General features: G+C 40.1%; 1 protein-coding gene across 1 annotated transcript; it reads right to left on the reverse strand.

Annotated features, from left to right (window-relative positions):
- Window positions 1-663: 663 nt before the first annotated feature.
- On the reverse strand, window positions 664-18,931 carry LOC124291001 (activating signal cointegrator 1-like). Its single transcript, XM_046727866.1, is given in 13 exon segments — window positions 664-1,405; window positions 1,694-1,790; window positions 2,291-2,388; window positions 5,828-5,902; window positions 5,905-5,948; window positions 6,428-6,609; window positions 7,287-7,623; window positions 7,949-8,163; window positions 13,493-13,611; window positions 13,829-13,949; window positions 14,818-14,955; window positions 15,170-15,320; window positions 18,849-18,931. Coding segments are annotated over 13 exon segments (1,740 nt in total). The 5' UTR covers window positions 18,926-18,931; the 3' UTR covers window positions 664-1,319.
- Between the last annotated feature and the right edge of the window lie 614 nt (window positions 18,932-19,545).

Here is a 19,545-nt window from a genome sequence, read left to right on the forward strand (position 1 = left end):
CACAATGACTCCCTGGTTATACACAATGTATCACATTGACTACTCAGGTAAAACACAAGGTGTCACAATGAGTCCCTCGTTATACACAATGTATCACATTGACTACTCAGGTAAAACACAAGGTGTCACAATGAGTCCCTCGTTATACACAATGTATCACATTGACTATTTAGGTAAAACACAAGGTGTCACAATGACTCCCTGGTTATACACAATGTATCACATTGACTACTCAGGTAAAACACAAGGTGTCACAATGAGTCCCTCGTTATACACAATGGTTATACACAATGTATCATCACATTGACTACTTAGGTAAAACACAAGGTGTCACAATGAGTCCCTCGTTATACACAATGTATCACATTGACTATTTAGGTAAAACACAAGGTGTCACAATGACTCCCTGGTTATACACAATGTATCACATTGACTACTCAGGTAAAACACAAGGTGTCACAATGAGTCCCTGGTTATACACAATGTATCACATTGACTACTTAGGTAAAACACACAAGGTGTCACAATGATCTCCCTGGTCACAATATACACAATGTATCACATTGACTACTTAGGTAAAACACAAGGTGTCACAATGAGTCCCTCGTTATACACAATGTATCACATTGACTACTTAGGTAAGGTAAAACACAAGGTGTCACAATGACTCCCTGGTTATACACAATGTATCACATTGACTACTCAGGTAAAACACAAGGTGTCACAATGAGTCCCTGGTTATACACAATGTATCACATTGACTACTTAGGTAAAACACAAGGTGTCACAATGAGTCCCTGGTTATACACAATGTATCACATTGACTACTCAGGTAAAACACAAGGTGTCACAATGAGTCCCTCGTTATACACAATGTATCACATTGACTACTTAGGTAAAACACAAGGTGTCACAATGACTCCCTGGTTATACACAATGTATCACATTGACTACTCAGGTAAAACACAAGGTGTTACAATGAGTCCCTGGTTATATACAAGGAGTCGCAGTGACGCCTTGGGTTGCACCTAAGTTGTATACTGAATTGTTCAAAGTAAACAACAGGTATGTATCATTAGCTATAAAACATCAGCGCACTTGTTTCAACCAATCACCGTCATCACGCAATAGTTTCATGACTGACACAGCGCAGTGTTGTCCCCCAACCTTGAACACATCAACTCTGTTCCGACCTAACAACACAATTACACAACAACTTCCTGTCCAGCAATCAGCCCTGTATATATCTACCCGTCCAAATGCATCACTTTATACACCAGATGAACCAACAATAATTAAAACAAGTGTGTGCTAGTCCTCTAAAATCGACTCCTGTCAGTGACTTGATTGGCTTGACTGGCGAGACCTTTCTTAGCAGCTTGGTGTATGCGACTGTCGAGTTTATCTGAAAATATAATACCTCATATAATTGATAAAAATATCTAAAAAGTCTTTCAACAAAATATGCAGGAGTTTTTCATGATGATATGTTATTATACACAACACAATATCTGTTCATATCACAATAGTCGATAAATGGGGATTCTGTGACTGGACTGATTGAACAATACAAAACACAATAAGCCAGGTGATACAAGCACCCAATCCACCATGAAGCATGGGGCACATGAAGTATGGGGCACATGAAGCACAGTATACAACAAGTTCTGTAAGGACTTTAGACACTACTCACATATTTTGTGTTTTCCCCTGATTGGAAATTTGACGATTAGCTCCTGTGGGTTCTCACAGATGAACACATACGGTGAGGCAGACTCGCCATCTGGAAACTGAAGAATGGAAGCAGCATAATGAGGTCATAATCTTTTAAGAAAAACACAAGCACAAGATAAATTGTATGAAACCCTGGGCGAATGTGTAACACAGCTAGTCTGCTTGATATGGGAGTAAAGCCTAAAGTGATGCAAGTGTTAGATATTTATCACTTTGGGAAACCCATTCTCTTCCCACAGAGGTTACTCCTGTCATATCTTCCTACGTAATATGACAGGAGTAACCTCTGTGGGAAGAGAATGTGGGAAACCCTGAATAGATCATATATAACTTCCTATATACTCAATCCCAGTACCAAGGAAGCTTAACCCAAATTAGAAATGGCCAACCTGAGCTATATCCCGGAAACGGGTACCCCAACCCTGCACTAGTAACAGGATACCTGGATCCAGTCCTAGAAATGGGATATCTTGATCCTGTTCCAGTAATGGGGTAACTCAACCTGCCCTCTACCGTGGTACTCCACCAAGCCCATGTAGCTAGCCCCACTGCATACCTGCTGACTGTACTCCTCCTGAGAGAGACAGTCCACAACATCCACACAGCCCAGGAGACAGCCCACAGGGTAGGTGCTGGGGAAGGATATGTTGGGATCTGAAACACAACAAGGTATGGCATCACTGCAGCTGTGAACAGCTTCCACAGGTGTTCATACAATGAACAATGCAGGAAGTGAGTTTTACATAGCTTGTCACACGCTTGCAGCCATGTCAAAAACATACAATGTCTCAGTTCAGCTCATGGCACATATTATGAGTGTTGGACAGGAAAAAGATGAGTGTCGCCAGTTGTCTTTGTGGAACTACTCATTCTGTGATGCACTAAAGGCATTTGTTTACGATTACAGAATGAAACAGAAATGTTTGATTAGCTTTGTCTATTGATTCTATAATTTTTTATATAAGAAACAAGAGCATTTATCTAAATAAGCAACACATGAATAATGTATATTAACTATTTATGGACACAAACAGTGTACCAAGGCAAAGCAAAGGATATTGATGACATATTCTGACTTGAAATGAAAGGGGAGACAAGCATGAGGTTCTATGGATCTATTCTGACTTTAAATGAAAGGGGAGACAAGCATGAGGTTCTATGGATCTATTCTGACTTTAGTTTAAATGAAAGGGGAGACAAGCATGAAGTTCTATGGATCTATTCTGACTAGAAATGCAAGGGGAGACAAGCATGAGGTTCTATGGATCTATTCTGACTTTAAATGAAAGGGGAGACAAGCATGAGGTTCTATGGATCTATTCTGACTTTAGTTTAAATGAAAGGGGAGACAAGCATGAGGTTCTATGGATCTATTCTGACTTTAAATGAAAGGGGAGACAAGCATGAGGTTCTATGGATCTATTCTGACTTTAGTTTAAATGAAAGGGGAGACAAGCATGAGGTTCTATGGATCTATTCTGACTAGAAATGCAAGGGGAGACAAGCATGAGGTTCTATGGATCTATTCTGACTTTAAATGCAAGGGGAGACAAGCATGAGGTTCTATGGATCTATTCTGACTTGAAATGAAAGGGGAGACAAGCATGAGGTTCTATGGATCTATTCTGACTTTAAATGAAAGGGGAGACAAGCATGAGGTTCTATGGATCTATTCTGACTTGAAATGAAAGGGGAGACAAGCATGAGGTTCTATGGATCTATTCTGACTTTAAATGAAAGGGGAGACAAGCATGAGGTTCTATGGATCTATTCTGACTAGAAATGCAAGGGGAGACAAGCATGAGGTTCTATGGATCTATTCTGACTTTTTAAATGAAAGGGGAGACAAGCATGAGGTTCTATGGATCTATTCTGACTTGAAATGAAAGGGGAGACAAGCATGAGGTTCTATGGATCTATTCTGACTAGAAATGCAAGGGGAGACAAGCATGAGGTTCTATGGATCTATTCTGACTTGAAATGAAAGGGGAGACAAGCATGAGGTTCTATGGATCTATTCTGACTTGAAATGAAAGGGGAGACAAGCATGAGGTTCTATGGATCTATTCTGACTTGAAATGCAAGGGGAGACAAGCATGTGGTTCTATGGATCTATTCTGACTTTAAATGAAAGGGGAGACAAGCATGAGGTTCTATGGATCCATTCTGACTTTAAATGCAAGGGGAGACAAGCATGAGGTTCTATGGATCCATTCTGACTAGAAATGCAAGGGGAGACAAGCATGAGGTTCTATGGATCCATTCTGACTAGAAATGAAAGGGGAGACAAGCATGAGGTTCTATGGATCCATTCTGACTAGAAATGAAAGGGGAGACAAGCATGAGGTTCTATGGATCCATTCTGACTAGAAATGAAAGGGGAGACAAGCATGAGGTTCTATGGATCCATTCTGACTTTAAATGCAAGGGGAGACAAGCATGAGGTTACTATGGATCTATTCTGACTTGAAATGCAAGGGGAGACAAGCATGAGGTTCTATGGATCTATTCTGACTTTAAATGAAAGGGGAGACAAGCATGAGGTTCTATGGATCTATTCTGACTTGAAATGCAAGGGAGACAAGACAAGCAAATGAGGTTCTATGGATCTATTCTGACTTGAAATGCAAGGGGAGACAAGCATGAGGTTCTATGGATCTGATTTCTGACTTGAAATGCAAGGGGAGACTAGCAAATGAGACAAGCATGAGGTTCTATGGATCTATTCTGACTTGCAAGGGGAGACAAGAAATTCTGACTTGAAAGGGGAGACAAGCATGAGGTTCTATGGATCTATTCTGACTTGAAATGAAAGGGGAGACAAGCATGAGGTTCTATGGATCCATTCTGACTTTAAATGCAAGGGAGACAAGCATGAGGTTCTATGGATCCATTCTGACTTGAAATGCAAGGGGAGACAAGCATGAGGTTCTATGGATCTATTCTGACTTGAAATGCAAGGGGAGACAAGCATGAGGTTCTATGGATCCATTCTGACTTGAAATGCAAGGGGGAGACAAGCATGAGGTTCTATGGATCTATTCTGACTTGAAATGCAAGGGAGACAAGCATGAGGTTCTATGGATCCATTCTGACTTGAAATGCAAGGGGAGACAAGCATGAGGTTCTATGGATCCATTCTGACTTGAAATGCAAGGGGAGACAAGCATGAGGTTCTATGGATCTATTCTGACTTGAAATGCAAGGGGAGACAAGCATGAGGTTCTATGGATCCATTCTGACTTGAAATGCAAGGGGAGACAAGCATGAGGTTCTATGGATCCATTCTGACTTTAAATGCAAGGGGAGACAAGCATGAGGTTCTATGGATCTATTCTGACTTGAAATGCAAGGGGAGACAAGCATGAGGTTCTATGGATCCATTCTGACTTGAAATGCAAGGGGAGACAAGCATGAGGTTCTATGGATCCATTCTGACTTTAAATGCAAGGGGAGACAAGCATGAGGTTCTATGGATCCATTCTGACTTTAAATGCAAGGGGAGACAAGCATGAGGTTCTATGGATCCATTCTGACTTTAAATGCAAGGGGAGACAAGCATGAGGTTCTATGGATCCATTCTGACTTTAAATGCAAGGGGAGACAAGCATGAGGTTCTATGGATCCATTCTGACTTTAAATGCAAGGGGAGACAAGCATGAGGTTCTATGGATCCATTCTGACTTGAAATGCAAGGGGAGACAAGCATGAGGTTCTATGGATCTATTCTTGACTTGAGAAAGCATGGGTTCTATGGATCTATTCTGAAGCATGAGAGTTCTATGGATCCATGAGGTTTCTATGGATCCATTCTGACTTTAAATGAAAGGGGAGACAAGCATGAGGTTCTATGGATCCATTCTGACTTGAAATGCAAGGGGAGACAAGCATGAGGTTATATGGATCTATTTTGACTTGGAATCGCATGGGGAGAGAAGCAAGAGGTTCTATGGATCTATTCTGACTTGGAATCGCATTGGGAGAGAAGCATGAGGTTCTATGGATCTATTCTGACTTGGAACCACATGGGGAGAGCAGCATGAGGTACTGGGGGCCAGTTCTGACTGTGAATCCACACAGGAAGATCACATACCTGTGTAGAGATACTGATACATCTGCTCCACCTCGTGTGTTTCCTGTGTGGTGGGGGACTTTGATGTAGCCGCATCCAGAGGCGACCTCGGTGGGCTGTGTACCAAACCCGGCCTTCATGCCTTTGGAGCATGCACAATACAAACATATCATGTAAGTCAATCTCAAAATCAAAATAGTTCTATATATATTCATAGAAGTTATCCTACAACAACCAAATCAAGTACCATGTTGACAGTTTGGAAAAAAACTAATATTACCTTATAATAAGATTTGTTTGGTAGTTACATAAATGCGACACTCAACAATATTCTAGATATATGGCAGTGGTCTGAACCAGATAATCCAGTGATCAACATCATGAGCATCGATCTACGCAATTGGGATATGATGACATGTGTCAACCAAGTCAGCAAGCCTGACCACCCGATCCCGTTAGTCACCTCTTACGACAAGCATGGGTTACTGAAGACCAAATCTAACCCGGATCTTCACGGGTTGCTTACAGTAACAAATCCCACAACTGCCATGGTGTCACTAAACAGACAATCTAACATGGAACATGGTAACATCAACAAATATTACAAAGAGACTGACATACATTTTGATTCCTTTGATAAGCAGCGACGCCCACGGTTGATGCATGCTCATGCACATGCCCTCGTCTGTCATCTCCAGCAACTGGCGGTCCTGGATACGAGCTGACTTGGCATGTGGGTCAACATCACAAGATGAACTCTGACCAATAACCTTCCGACTAAAGGAAGACCCTTTCGACACAAACTGTAAAACAAATATCATTGATGGATTTAATTGAGAGAAAACATAATTCTAACACTTTCTTTCATATTTTTCTGTTTTTCATTCCAACATGCTTTCATGCTCTTAGTCATTAACATCTTTCCATCATCTACCATTCCAAACTTTTGAAACACCATCTGCTTTCCCACTGCGAGCAGTATTCCGAATACAATTAGATTATTTTCAAAACTTGAAGAATTTGTTTTCAAATGTACTCAATCAGAGTTTTGCTGGGTTATTTACCAATCTTTTCAAAATCATGACCTGAGCCTTTCATTAGCATGATTTACATTACCAATTATTCATAAAAAAGTAATAAAGGAAGAAATCTTGACCTGTATATGCAACACATGCATAACAGATGTAGTATTATGTTTATCATGTTTACAGACAACAATAAAGAGCGCTACAAGAGGAAAGTTTTGATTGACAGCATTAATCTAGGCAATTGGGGTATGATGACATGCATCAAGCAAGTCAGAGGGCCAGCCTTTCAATTCCGTTAGTTGCCTCCTACATCAATCATGGGTTGCTGAAGATCAGTTCTGCCCTGGATCTGTCAAACATTAACATTTTTAAGTCCATAAATCTAAGATGCTTAATACAGATTTCTAAATTTCAGCAAAGCCCAAGAATCTCTCTCTGTGTAAGTCACTTACTGTTGGTGCTGGCTGTACTATGGTGGGGTTCAGTATATTCCCAGATTCCTGTAACGTGTAAGCACTAGGTGAGTTTTTGGGCCGCGCACCTTGATAAACTTGCTGCACCACCTCATCATTGGCATCATACATGTATTTTGCAGCATCCGATTCCGCATCAACCACTTGACGCCCAGCAAAGTCAAGCGTTATTTTCCGATCTCTCCTCGATGCAAACCTCTGACTTCGGAGCTCTTCCTCACGTTTCTTCAGTGCTTCCCTGTCTTTCTTGCTGAGCCACTTAGAGTCCGAGGCAAAATAGTCACTTTCATCATCTATCACTTTGGTTCGTCTCGCACTGCAGTGAACAAGACAGGTTAACCAATAAACTTGGACAGAGTGTTATAAATGGAGCATGATTTTACTCTAAAAAAAATTCTGGAGGATTTTCAGGCACAAGCATATCATCAAAACCATTCTTGGCAGTATCTGAGTTCTGGAGGGAACTGAATTTGAACTTCGCCCAACACATTTTACAAAGGCTACCAGACAGATCATAGTTAGCTATGTCTGACATCACTTTCCAGCAGTCTGGTTTCACATCAACCAGCCCTTACACCATCCACAACTTCCCCCCACTTTTTAAACCACTGGTCCTACCCTTAATGCTTATACCAACCCACCTGGTCCGATCAAAGTCTAGCAGTCTTTCCTTGTGTTTGAGTGCCTTTTCCAGACCTTCGGACATCTTGACAGCTGCCGTTGGCAACAAGCCTCCCCCTCCTCCCTCTGTCTCCAGGAACGGCACTATTGTTGCTCCTTTCATCAGCTGCTGTCGCAGCCTCTCACTCTTCTTGGACCCTCGGTTCAGTATCTCTTGTTCTTCCCTCGTACACACCTAACAACAAACAACCTGATTACAACTACCCTCCCTCATTACACCTGACAACAAACAACCTGATTACAACTCTCCTCCTCATTACACCTGACAACACAGAATCAAATTACAATCATCCTCCCTCATTACACCTGACAACACAGAACCAGATTACAACCATCCTTCCTCATTACACCTGACAACACAGAACCAGATTACAACCATCCTTCCTCATTACACCTGACAACACAGAACCAGATTACAACCATCCTCCCTCATTACACCTGACAACAAACAACCTGATTACAACCATCCTCCCTCATTACACCTGACAACAAAGAACCTGATTACAACCCTTCCTCCCCTGATCACAGAACCAGATTACAACCTGACCCTCAACACCTGACAACAACAGAACACATTACATTACTCCCTCATTACACCTGACAACACAGAACCAGATTACAACCATCCTCCCTCATTACACCTGACAACACAGAACCAGATTACAAATCTCCTCCCTCATTACACCTGACAACACAGAACCAGATTACAACTAACCTCCCTCATTACACCTGACAACACAGAACCAGATTACAAATCTTACAACTCCCCTCATTACACCTGACAACACAGAACCAGATTACAACTAACCTCCCTCATTACACCTGACAACACCTGATTACCTGATTACAACACAGAACCCCTCCCTCATTACACCTGACAACACAGAACCTGATTACAAATCTCCTCCCTCATTACACCTGACAACACAGAACCTGATTACAATCATCCTCCCTCATTACACCTGACAACACAGAACCTGATTACAAATCTCCTCCCTCATTACACCTGACAACACAGAACCAGATTACAACTAACCTCCCTCATTACACCTGACAACACAGAACCTGATTACAACCTCCCTCATTATACCTGACAACACAGAACCTGATTACAAATCTCCTCCCTCATTACACCTGACAACACAGAACCTGATTACAAATCTCCTCCCTCATTACACCTGACAACACAGAACCTGATTACAACTAACCTCCCTCATTATACCTGACAACACAGAACCTGATTACAAATCTCCTCCCTCATTACACCTGACAACACAGAACCAGATTACAAATCTCCTCCCTCATTACACCTGACAACACAGAACCAGATTACAACTAACCTCCCTCATTACACCTGACAACACAGAACCTGATTACAAATCTCCTCCCTCATTACACCTGACAACACAGAACCTGATTACAAAATTACACCTGACAACACAGAACCAGATTACAACTAACCTCCCTCATTACACCTGACAACACAGAACCAGATTACAACTAACCTCCCTCATTACACCTGACAACACAGAACCAGATTACAACTAACCTCCCTCATTACACCTGACAACACAGAACCAGATTACAACTAACCTCCCTCATCCACCTGACCACAGAACCAGATTACAACTATTCTCCCTCATTACACCTAACAACAAACAACCTGATTACAACTAACCTCCCTCATTACACCTGACAACACAGAACCAGATTACAACCATCCTCCCTCGTACACACCTGACAACAAACAACCTGATAACAACTCTCCTCCTCATTACACCTGACAACACAGAACCAGATTACAACCATCCTCCCTCATTACACCTGACAACACAGAACCGGATTACAACCATCCTCCCTCATTACACCTGACAACACAGAACCAGATTACAACCATCCTCCCTCATTACACCTGACAACACAGAACCAGATTACAACTCTCCGTCCTCATAAAACAGTGCACTCGATAATATTTTAGCTATATGGCTGCAAAAAGTAATGGAGTCTGAGCCAGACAAGTGATCCACAGCATGAGCATTAATCTACAAAAAATCGGATATAATGACGTATCAACCAAGTCAGCGAGCCTGACCACCCACCTCTTACAACAAGCATTGGTTGATGAAGACTGGTGTGCTGGATGACAGGAAACATGCTTAAACGTAATGACACAAAAACAGAAGCAGTTCTCATTGGTACAAAGCAACAACTTAGCAAGGTCAAAACCGACTTCCTTACAGTCGCAGACTCTGACGTCAGATTCTCTGATGTGGTTAAGGATTTGGGTGTCCACATCGACTCTTCCTTGACTCTGGATGCTCATGTTAACCGTCTGAGCAGGACCTGCTACTTTCACCTAAGATCCATTGGTAACATTCGGCAATACCTGACAACTACTGCAACTCAAGCCCTTGTTCGAGCTCTTGTTACATCTAGGCTTGACTACTGTCCTTTCAGGCCTCAGTTCTAAACTCCTTGATAAGCTTCAGAAGATCAAAAATACTTCCGCCCGCATCATCAGCAAGACTTCTAAACGTTCCCATATAACACCAGTGTTGAAAGAACTGCATTGGCTACCAGTTAGGGCCAGAATTGACTTTAAGATCCTCTGTCTGACATACAAGTGCCTCCATGGTTTGGCTCCCTCCTACTTGTCTGAACTCCTACATCCATAGATGTCCCATACGCAACTTGGCTCAAACACACAAAATCGACTGGTCATCCCATCCTACAAACTGAAATCCTTCGGACACCGATCATTCTCTTACTCCGCGCCTGTGCTTTGGAACTCTCTCCCATGTGCCCTTAAAAGCTCTGACACAATTGACATTTTAAAGTCCAGACTTAAAACCCACCTTTTCTCAGTATATTATGTATAACTTCATCTGTAAATACTCCAGTGTAAATATTCTGTAGCGCTTTGAGCATGCCTTAGGGTGTGGAAGGGGCGCATTATAAATATGCATTTATTTTTATTATTATTATTATTATTATTAAGACTAACTCTAACTCGGATCTTCACATTGGTCTTGTGGCCAAACCCTGTTTGATTAAGATATACTAGTAGAGAAGTAATAATCATAATAATAATAATAGTGGATATTTGTAAAGCGCCAGTGTCCACCCACTCATGCATGCTCATGGCGCATTAAAACTATTTACAGAAGAAGGGAAAATGTCAATTATAGGCTTTAGTAAAAAGGAATGTCTTTAGGGCCTTCTTAAAAGAGTCCAGGGTCGGGGCGAGTTTGATTTGGAGCGGTAGAGAGTTCCATAAGAGAGTCGTGACATGCTGAAAACTCCTCTTGAGATGAGCCGAGCTTGAGGTACTTTGAGGAGCTGTTTATCCTGGGAACGTAGAGTTCTGGAAGGCACATACTGGGTTAGGAGAGATGACAGATATGTAGGGGCAAGGTTGTTGAGACCCTTAAAGACTGTACACAGAACTTTGAACTCAACTCGGTATTGAACAGGAAGCCAGTGCAAAGACTTTATCACAGGGGTTATATATATGATCATATTTAGAACTCAAAGATATAATTCTAGTGGCTGTATTCTGCACTTTCTGGAGTTTTTTCATGTGTTCTTTGGATATTCCAGTGAGAAGGCTATTGCAGTAGTCTAGGCGGGAAGACACCAGGCATCTGACCAGGATATGTGCACTCTCTTTAGTGATGTATTTTCGGATGGTACCAGTGGAACGATTGTGAAAGTAGCATGTCTTACACAGATGATCCACTTGTGCAGACATGGAAAGGTCCGACTGTAGCTGTACTCCAAGATCTTTAACTTGTTGTGATGGGGAGATACAGGCAGAAGCAATCATCACTCGCTCAACATCTACCTTGTCGATGTGCTGTTGTCTTCCGACCAATAATACCTCTGTTTTGTCGTCATTTAACTTTAGTTTTCTTTCGGTCATCCATGACTTAATTTCAGAAGTACAGTTTTCAGTTTGTTGTAGGGTGTCAGAAATTGATTCAGTGTTAAATCTATTCATCAGTTGAACATCAGCTGCATATGAAAACTGAGGAGTCACAAACTTTTCAGTTATGGTTTTGAGACAGTTTACGTATAAGAGAAACAACACAGGTCCCAACACTTAACCTTGTGGGACTCCACACAAGAGCACTGTCTTATCCGAAAACTGTCCCAAGACATATACATACTGACGCCTGACATGGAGGTAAGATGCAAACCAAGAGAGCACTGTTCCACTGATACCAACTTGATGCTGTCAAATATCCAGAAGCTTGGAATGATCAACCATATCAAACGCTGCACTGAGATCTAAAAGAGTCAGGGTTGCCATGTCACCAGAATCCACTAGACACCTCAGATCATTAACAACTCTCAGGAGCAAGGTCTCTGTTGAATGCTGCGGACGATAAGCAGACTGATAGTCATCAAGGATGTCTTGGAGGTTGATATGCTTCATCAGTTGTCTGGTAACAGCTTTCTCCACAAGTTTTAAAAGAAAAGTCAAGTTTGAAACGGCCGATAGTTCTTAAGTATGTTGGTATCAAGTTTGGAATTCTTTAACAGTGGAGTAACAATAGCATCTTTCAAACATGTAGGGAAAACACCTGATGAAAGACTTTTATTAATAATGTCGGTTATAACTGGAAGTAAATGATCGAGAGGATCAACCACAAGATTGCTTGGCATTGGATCATTCAGACAAGTGGTTTTGTTGGATGAGTTGACGAGAGTCAGAACATCCTGTGGAGTACAAAGTGCGAACTCCCTCAGAGAAACGCCTTCACACAAGGTTTCCTTGAACACCATGTCTGGCTGTTGATACTCCCTGAGAAGTTTCTTGATATCCAGAATTATATTCTCAAAGAATGACTTGAAATCATTGGCAAGTTGTGTAATATTATCACATTGAGGAAGAACAACTTCTTTCGTCTTGCCCATAATAGATTTCATGAAATTGTGGAGATCTCTAGGCTTTCCTACACACTCTGTGATTTGCTGTTTACAGTACAAACGCTTCTGCTCTCAGACGATCTTGCAAAAAGCATTTCTTTGAGATTTGTACATTTGACGATGTATCTCAAGTTGAGATTTTCGCCACCTACGTTCTGCTTTACGTCTTTGCTGTTTAGCTTCATGAACAAGTTCATTCTACCAGGGACACCATGTACGCTGTACAAAAGTACATTCCTTCTGAGGTGCATGACAGTCCAGCAATTGGCGAAGTGAGTTGTTATACAATGTAACATGCTGATTTTACTACTTGCCAACTGAGTGTTGTTTAAGATCATGGTCTGCAGTTTTCAACTACTATATTATATTATGAATAATCAATAGCAAGCAAGAGCAGTAGCTGATTTACTCCTCATCAAGGTAACTATTGTGAACATTGTAAAAGAACACAATAAATGCCCAGATCTGATGTTGCCTCTTGGAACCTTTTTAAAGTGGACAGTCTCTGCTGGGTAAGCATGGGTAACTCCACAACATGAGAACTGTGCACACTGAGGGACCCACTAACTTACCAATGTCCCACAGAAGACGCAGGGGCCGGACCCCTCCTGCTGACACACCACACGCCCACAGCAGGTGCAGTTGTTGACAAGCGAATGCTTCGAGGCCTGGCACTCACACGTGTGACGACCTGCAATATGGTGAGGGCACTGATGAGCAGGATGAAAACACTTAAAGTACAACACACAGTTTGGTATTCCGACAAAAACTAAACCACTAGAAACGTGGACTACAGAGGCACCCAGAGGACAAGGACTTACCAGGAATCTAGAGGACAGAGGACAACTGAGAAAACATATGGAGGATAGCCAAATACCAAGCACCTGCAGGTCAAGGATGTTACTCACCAGGCAACTTGAGGACTGTTTTCTCTTGGCCTTCCTGACTGTAGAGAGGAACAAATTTAGATTTCTTTTTCAACTTGTCAGCATTGCCATGAGAACTTTCTACAATGGAAGGAACTGGCATCTGAAAATGCAGAAATAGTATTTTGCAAAAACATGAACTGGATATGGAATGTCAAGGGATTCAACAAGGCATACAGTGAAACCTGCCAACACCAGCACCTGTCTAATCCGGCACACTGTAGTTCATTGCAGACACTGAAACTATTTGGCCACCAAACGATCCATGACTTAGTGTGTATGTTAGTGTAAGTTATTTCATTCAAGAGTGATACCATTAATGTCAATCACAGTGGCGGAGGAAGTATAAAGTCTGGCCAATACAAACCAGTGACTGAAGGCATGAGCACCAATCTACACTTAAGGAACATGATGACATCCAATCAGCCAAGTCACCAAACATTCTAGAGGCATATAAATAGTTGCAGTACTAAATAAGGAGAGGCCGTATGAAAGAACACCATCTTTATTGCAATAAGGAGAGGCCGTATGGATGAACACCATCTATATTACAATAAGGATAGGCCGTATGGATGAACACCATCTTTATTGCAATAAGGAGAGGCCGTATGGATGAACACCATCTTTATTACAATAAGGATAGGCCGTATGGATGAACACCATCTATATTACAATAAGGAGAGGCTGTATGGATGAACACCATCTTTATTGCAATAAGGAGAGGCTGTATGGATGAACACCATCTATATTACAATAAGGAGAGGCCGTATGGATGAACACCATCTTTATTACAATAAGGAGAAGGCGTATGGATGAACACCATCTTTATTACAATAAGGAGAGGCCGTATGGATGAACACCATCTTTATTACAATAAGGATAGGCCGTATGGATGAACACCATCTTTATTACAATAAGGAGTGTCACATCGGTCCTTACTTAGTACCATAAGCAGACATAATGAACCTTACCTGGTTGTGGTCTATAACTCCATTTATGTTTTCTGGGGAAGAATTGGAATTGTTTTTATTCTCTTGTTTTTGTTTCTTTTTCTTTGCTTTTTGTGAACCCTGAGTAAACTCATCACTGTCTTTCCCTTTTCTGTATACCTATAACAGAAAGAAACACAGCAATTACAAGCCTTCAATGTTACCAGCTGAGTACTACAACATTTATGATTATAATGAAAATACAGAAATCAAACAAACAAATTTGTGTGTAATTCTCAATACATCAGTTAGGATCAACTATCCTTGGAGAAACCTTATCATTGTATGAGCTAATGACACACTTCATACATATATAAACAGAACATGACATTACCAAAACATTATCAGGCACTTGTAGACTTGATGGAGGGTGCCACCGATTGAGGAGCTCTTTCACGAATCTGCGTACTTTTGAGTCACTTGCATCTAGCAGATCTAGCATATAGTCCTCCAAATCTTTGGCTGTTTCAATTGCAAGGATGTACCTAGAAACATAGAGTTGATTGAAATCAATAGAAATAGTCTTTAAAAGTTCTAATTGGTATGGGAATAAAAAGAAAATCATCTGCAATCAACTTTTTTATTCACTATTAATTTGTGACATATCATAGCATTAGGAAGTAATTCATCATAATCACTTCCAAGCACCACTGAGTGGGTTGTCATCATGAAGGAAACTACAGAAATACACCACAGTTATATTTTAATACTGTGTCATGTAATCAAGACAAGACTAGGGCTGCAACGAATTCACTATGTGGCAAATATGATATGTATCATGAATATTGGGTAACGGATACCAGAGCTCCAGATAAGATTTAGCTCATGTGGGTACTGTACCCACTGTATTTTTTGGTGGGTATTATGAATGTTGAGTGGGTATTTCATTTTCCGTTACCCACTGCTTTCAAATATGTGCGTATTTCAGTCATTTTACTTACCTAAGTATATGTCATTGAGTAAGTTTACTAAGCAGGTATGTTCTGCCTTATGTCATACCTAATCAAAACCAACTTTAATATAATGGAAATGATTTCATAAAAAATCACTCATCCTATACTAACAGTACAACTTGATAGCAATCGATGTCTTTTTCATTACGCAAGCGATTTTTATAAATATATTCTGTACGCATTTGTTTTAAACTTTTTTCGTATCTAACATTTTAAATGCGTAATTGGTGCGCAACAACATTTTTTCAATGCGTAATTGGAAATTTTCTATGCGTATTTTACCCGGATACGCAGCTTATCTGGGCCTCTGGAATACAAATAATTATTCACGAATACAATATTGTAGTTAAGTGATTGATGTACAATATGAACGCCCATGTTGACAGTGTTAATTTGTCACAGCAATAACCAGTGATCTCATGACACTCAAATTTGGTATGTAATAGTTATAGTCGACAGTACCACGTGCGGCCTTGGCAAACTAACATGACTTGCGCTACTGCAATGCTAGTACATATTCCATCCTTGCATATCTCACTTTCCAAAAGTACACAAGGGTTCAAGTAAAACATGATCCCTTAAAAAAATCGTATATATTCGTTAATATTCGGTTCTGGTGAGCACGAATAACGAATTGAATTCATGAAGGGCTACAGTTCGATTTACCAAATATGTGAGTGAATCATTACAGCCTTACTAGACACTATGCTATGGTCGTAATGTAAAATGAGTCCTGGATAGCTATAACAGAGTGAAGGTATCAATACTATCATTGTGATAGACGGGACAATCGCGGATAGACTGTGTATGTTCTTATAAACAGTCTCCATTTCCTTTCAACAATCTATTAGTATTTTAGCACAGCATTTTAGGTTTGAGATTAAAATTGAAAGCAAAAATTTGTTTTCACACGCTTTTTAAATTCACCACAGTGGCTTAATCTTTGTCCTGCTGCCATAGCACCATTCATTGGGCTAGTTAGCTACTATTCAGGGTCAAAACTTGTCATAATCAAAACAATTTTCACAACAGTGATCATAAAGTTCAATACACAGCAAATGTAGATGAAAATGTCACTTCCATGCATAAATAAAAATATAAATAAATATATGTAAGTTTAAGATATCACATAGTGCACCTATAAATGTATTACTTTGCCATTAAAGTTTTCACATGTAACCCATCAGCTATTGTAGTTGTTACTGTAACAATTTGTTGGCGACTTACTTTAAGCTATATTGAACAAACTTCATGGATAACAACTTCTTTTATTTATCTATCTATCTATCTATTTATTCATTCATTTATTTGCTAGTTTGTTCAATATTGTATGTCCCAACCTCTAAAATGCCACTCAAAGCTGTCAGATAGCTGACATCTATATCAGTTTGGTAAATACTGGATGTGTCACTGTGAAGAGGTTGGAAAATGACTTCTGTAACAGAAATGAGCTGTAGGCTTAAGTCATGTCGGCAATATCTCAGCCATATCGTGACCCAGGCTTAGTGAACAGGGCCCAGTTGTTCAAAAGCCTGTTAAATTTTAATGGACAGTTAACTAGTCTTTAATGGACCGTTAACGTTAAGAGAGCGAAAGCCTGTTGCTCAAAGCACCGTTAACCTTTAACGGTCCGTTAAGACCATGTTAACTTAACATAAGGGGAGGGGGTACATTAGCTCACTAACGTTAGCATTAGCATTAGTTCTACACCTAGCTGCATTGTGACAACATGGCATTTATTGTCCAGCGTAATGCAGCATTCATGAACATTAGACCACAAAGAAAACCTAAGGAATTCATAGTTTTGAATTCTGCAGCAAATTCCCTTTTTCTTGATACCATCAACTATTATCTCAGACAAAGCTAAAGTGCTGTAAAAGACATTTCAAAATAGGCTTCATCGTAATGTTGATATTTTTGACACAATACGAAATCACGATTTACAGCGTTATTTGCTGTATGTTTTGAAATGTGAAATTGGATAATTACTGGGAGTATTGAATTTCAAAAATTGCATATTAATGATCACTCATATCAGTTTTCCAGGAAATCGCTAATGATAATTCTGAAACGCTGCCGATGAACTTAGAATCAGTTGGGATGTTTTCGAGAATACACTAACACGAACGCCAAAGTGCGCTTTCCGCTTTATTGGTATATATATCCTCCACATGTAAAATCTGTTACACATTCCTTTGGCTGTAGTGTGTGATGGAAGATAAGTTGGTCACCAGGTGCAACAGGAAACGTATTGTGTTCCTTAGGCAAGTAACATTTTCTCAGTAATTAGGCATTTAGACATGCATGTATTTATGAAGTCATTTTATGTTGGGGTTCTGGAATTTTCTAGTATTTATGCATTAACTTCGACTATCAGTTGGGATGTTTGTCAACCCTGAGAACACTGCCAATCCTTTTCAGGTTTTGTTTGTCATAAGAATAAAATACATTGTTTGTACATGGTATGTCATATATCTGAAACATTTCTGGAGGAAACCATCAGCAGCTCATTTTCATGTTTAAATTTTCAAAGTTAAATAATGCATGAACTTGATGATACATTAATGTTTTTCGTTTGTCACTTTTTATAAATGCATGTGAGGAGCATGGCCACTTCAGCAATTACTCAATGAGTTTCACCACAGTCTCTTCCTTCTTGCATGGGCTTATAACTTAGGTGTAACACATGAATTGTGAGTTGTTGGAAGACAGAGCATGTTTATATTACCAAGACGTTATTTGCCAAGTCAGCATCTTGATTTTATTTGCAATTGCAGAATTCTGTAACATGTTTGTGTTGTAGACTGTGTCAACATCGATCCTGTGTGTGGTATGCATTAAACTCAAATGTCAGGCACTAAAATTGTCAGTAAATCATTAAACATGATCTAATTTCTAAAGAGATAAAAGTGAAACTAGATGAATGAAATATTGCACAACACTTCAACATATTGATGCAGACGTTATTAATTCAAATAGAAAATTATCTATACGATATGAGGTCAAAATGAAACATGCATAACGCCGATTCTATTTTTCTGTTAAATGTCACTGTTTTACCTTGCACTTTCTTCATTAGCATCAATCCCTAGTTTAGCGAGCTCCTCACACATCCAATCTTCTGTGGACGCCGCCATCTTGGATTATTGCTAAGGGAGGTAACTTGCACCAGACATATTGCTGACCGCCTAAAAATCTATTTGGCTTTTCGATTTCAAAGGACATATTCAACGATGATTAGTTTTACCAAATATATTTCACATTTGATGAACGAAAGCAGAATGGGGGTTCAACGTATGATCACAATATGTTGCACAATCTGATCACAAACAATCACTGGAGAATACATGTATAGTACTTTTCGATTTAAAGGAACAACATTACACAGCGCCAAGTGCCAATATGTTTGTGTATTCAAGTCACAAAAACACCAGATCTAATGGCTATATGTTTATGGGCAGTAAGTATCTTCTTCTCGAATTTCTCCTTGGCTGCCGTCTTGAATTGCAAGGGGACAGCTTGTTGATAAGTAGCTTCTCTTCTCTAGATGTTCCACTTCACCATCTTCAGTTTAACGCAGTCAAGAGCTCTTAAAAGAAATTGCAGGAAAGACAGTGTTATGTTTGTACGTCACTAACCGTCGAGCGTCAAAGAGTAAAGAATGGCTCCTTTCTTTATTTTAGGAAGAATCGTCTTTCAAACGAGTAACGTCGGCAATCGTATATATGTGCTGAATATAATTTGTAGGTATGTGACA

This window comes from Haliotis rubra, unplaced genomic scaffold, assembly GCF_003918875.1.
Source record: "Haliotis rubra isolate DU_JTF1 unplaced genomic scaffold, ASM391887v1 Scf48, whole genome shotgun sequence".
NCBI classification, from domain to species: domain Eukaryota; kingdom Metazoa; phylum Mollusca; class Gastropoda; order Lepetellida; family Haliotidae; genus Haliotis; species Haliotis rubra.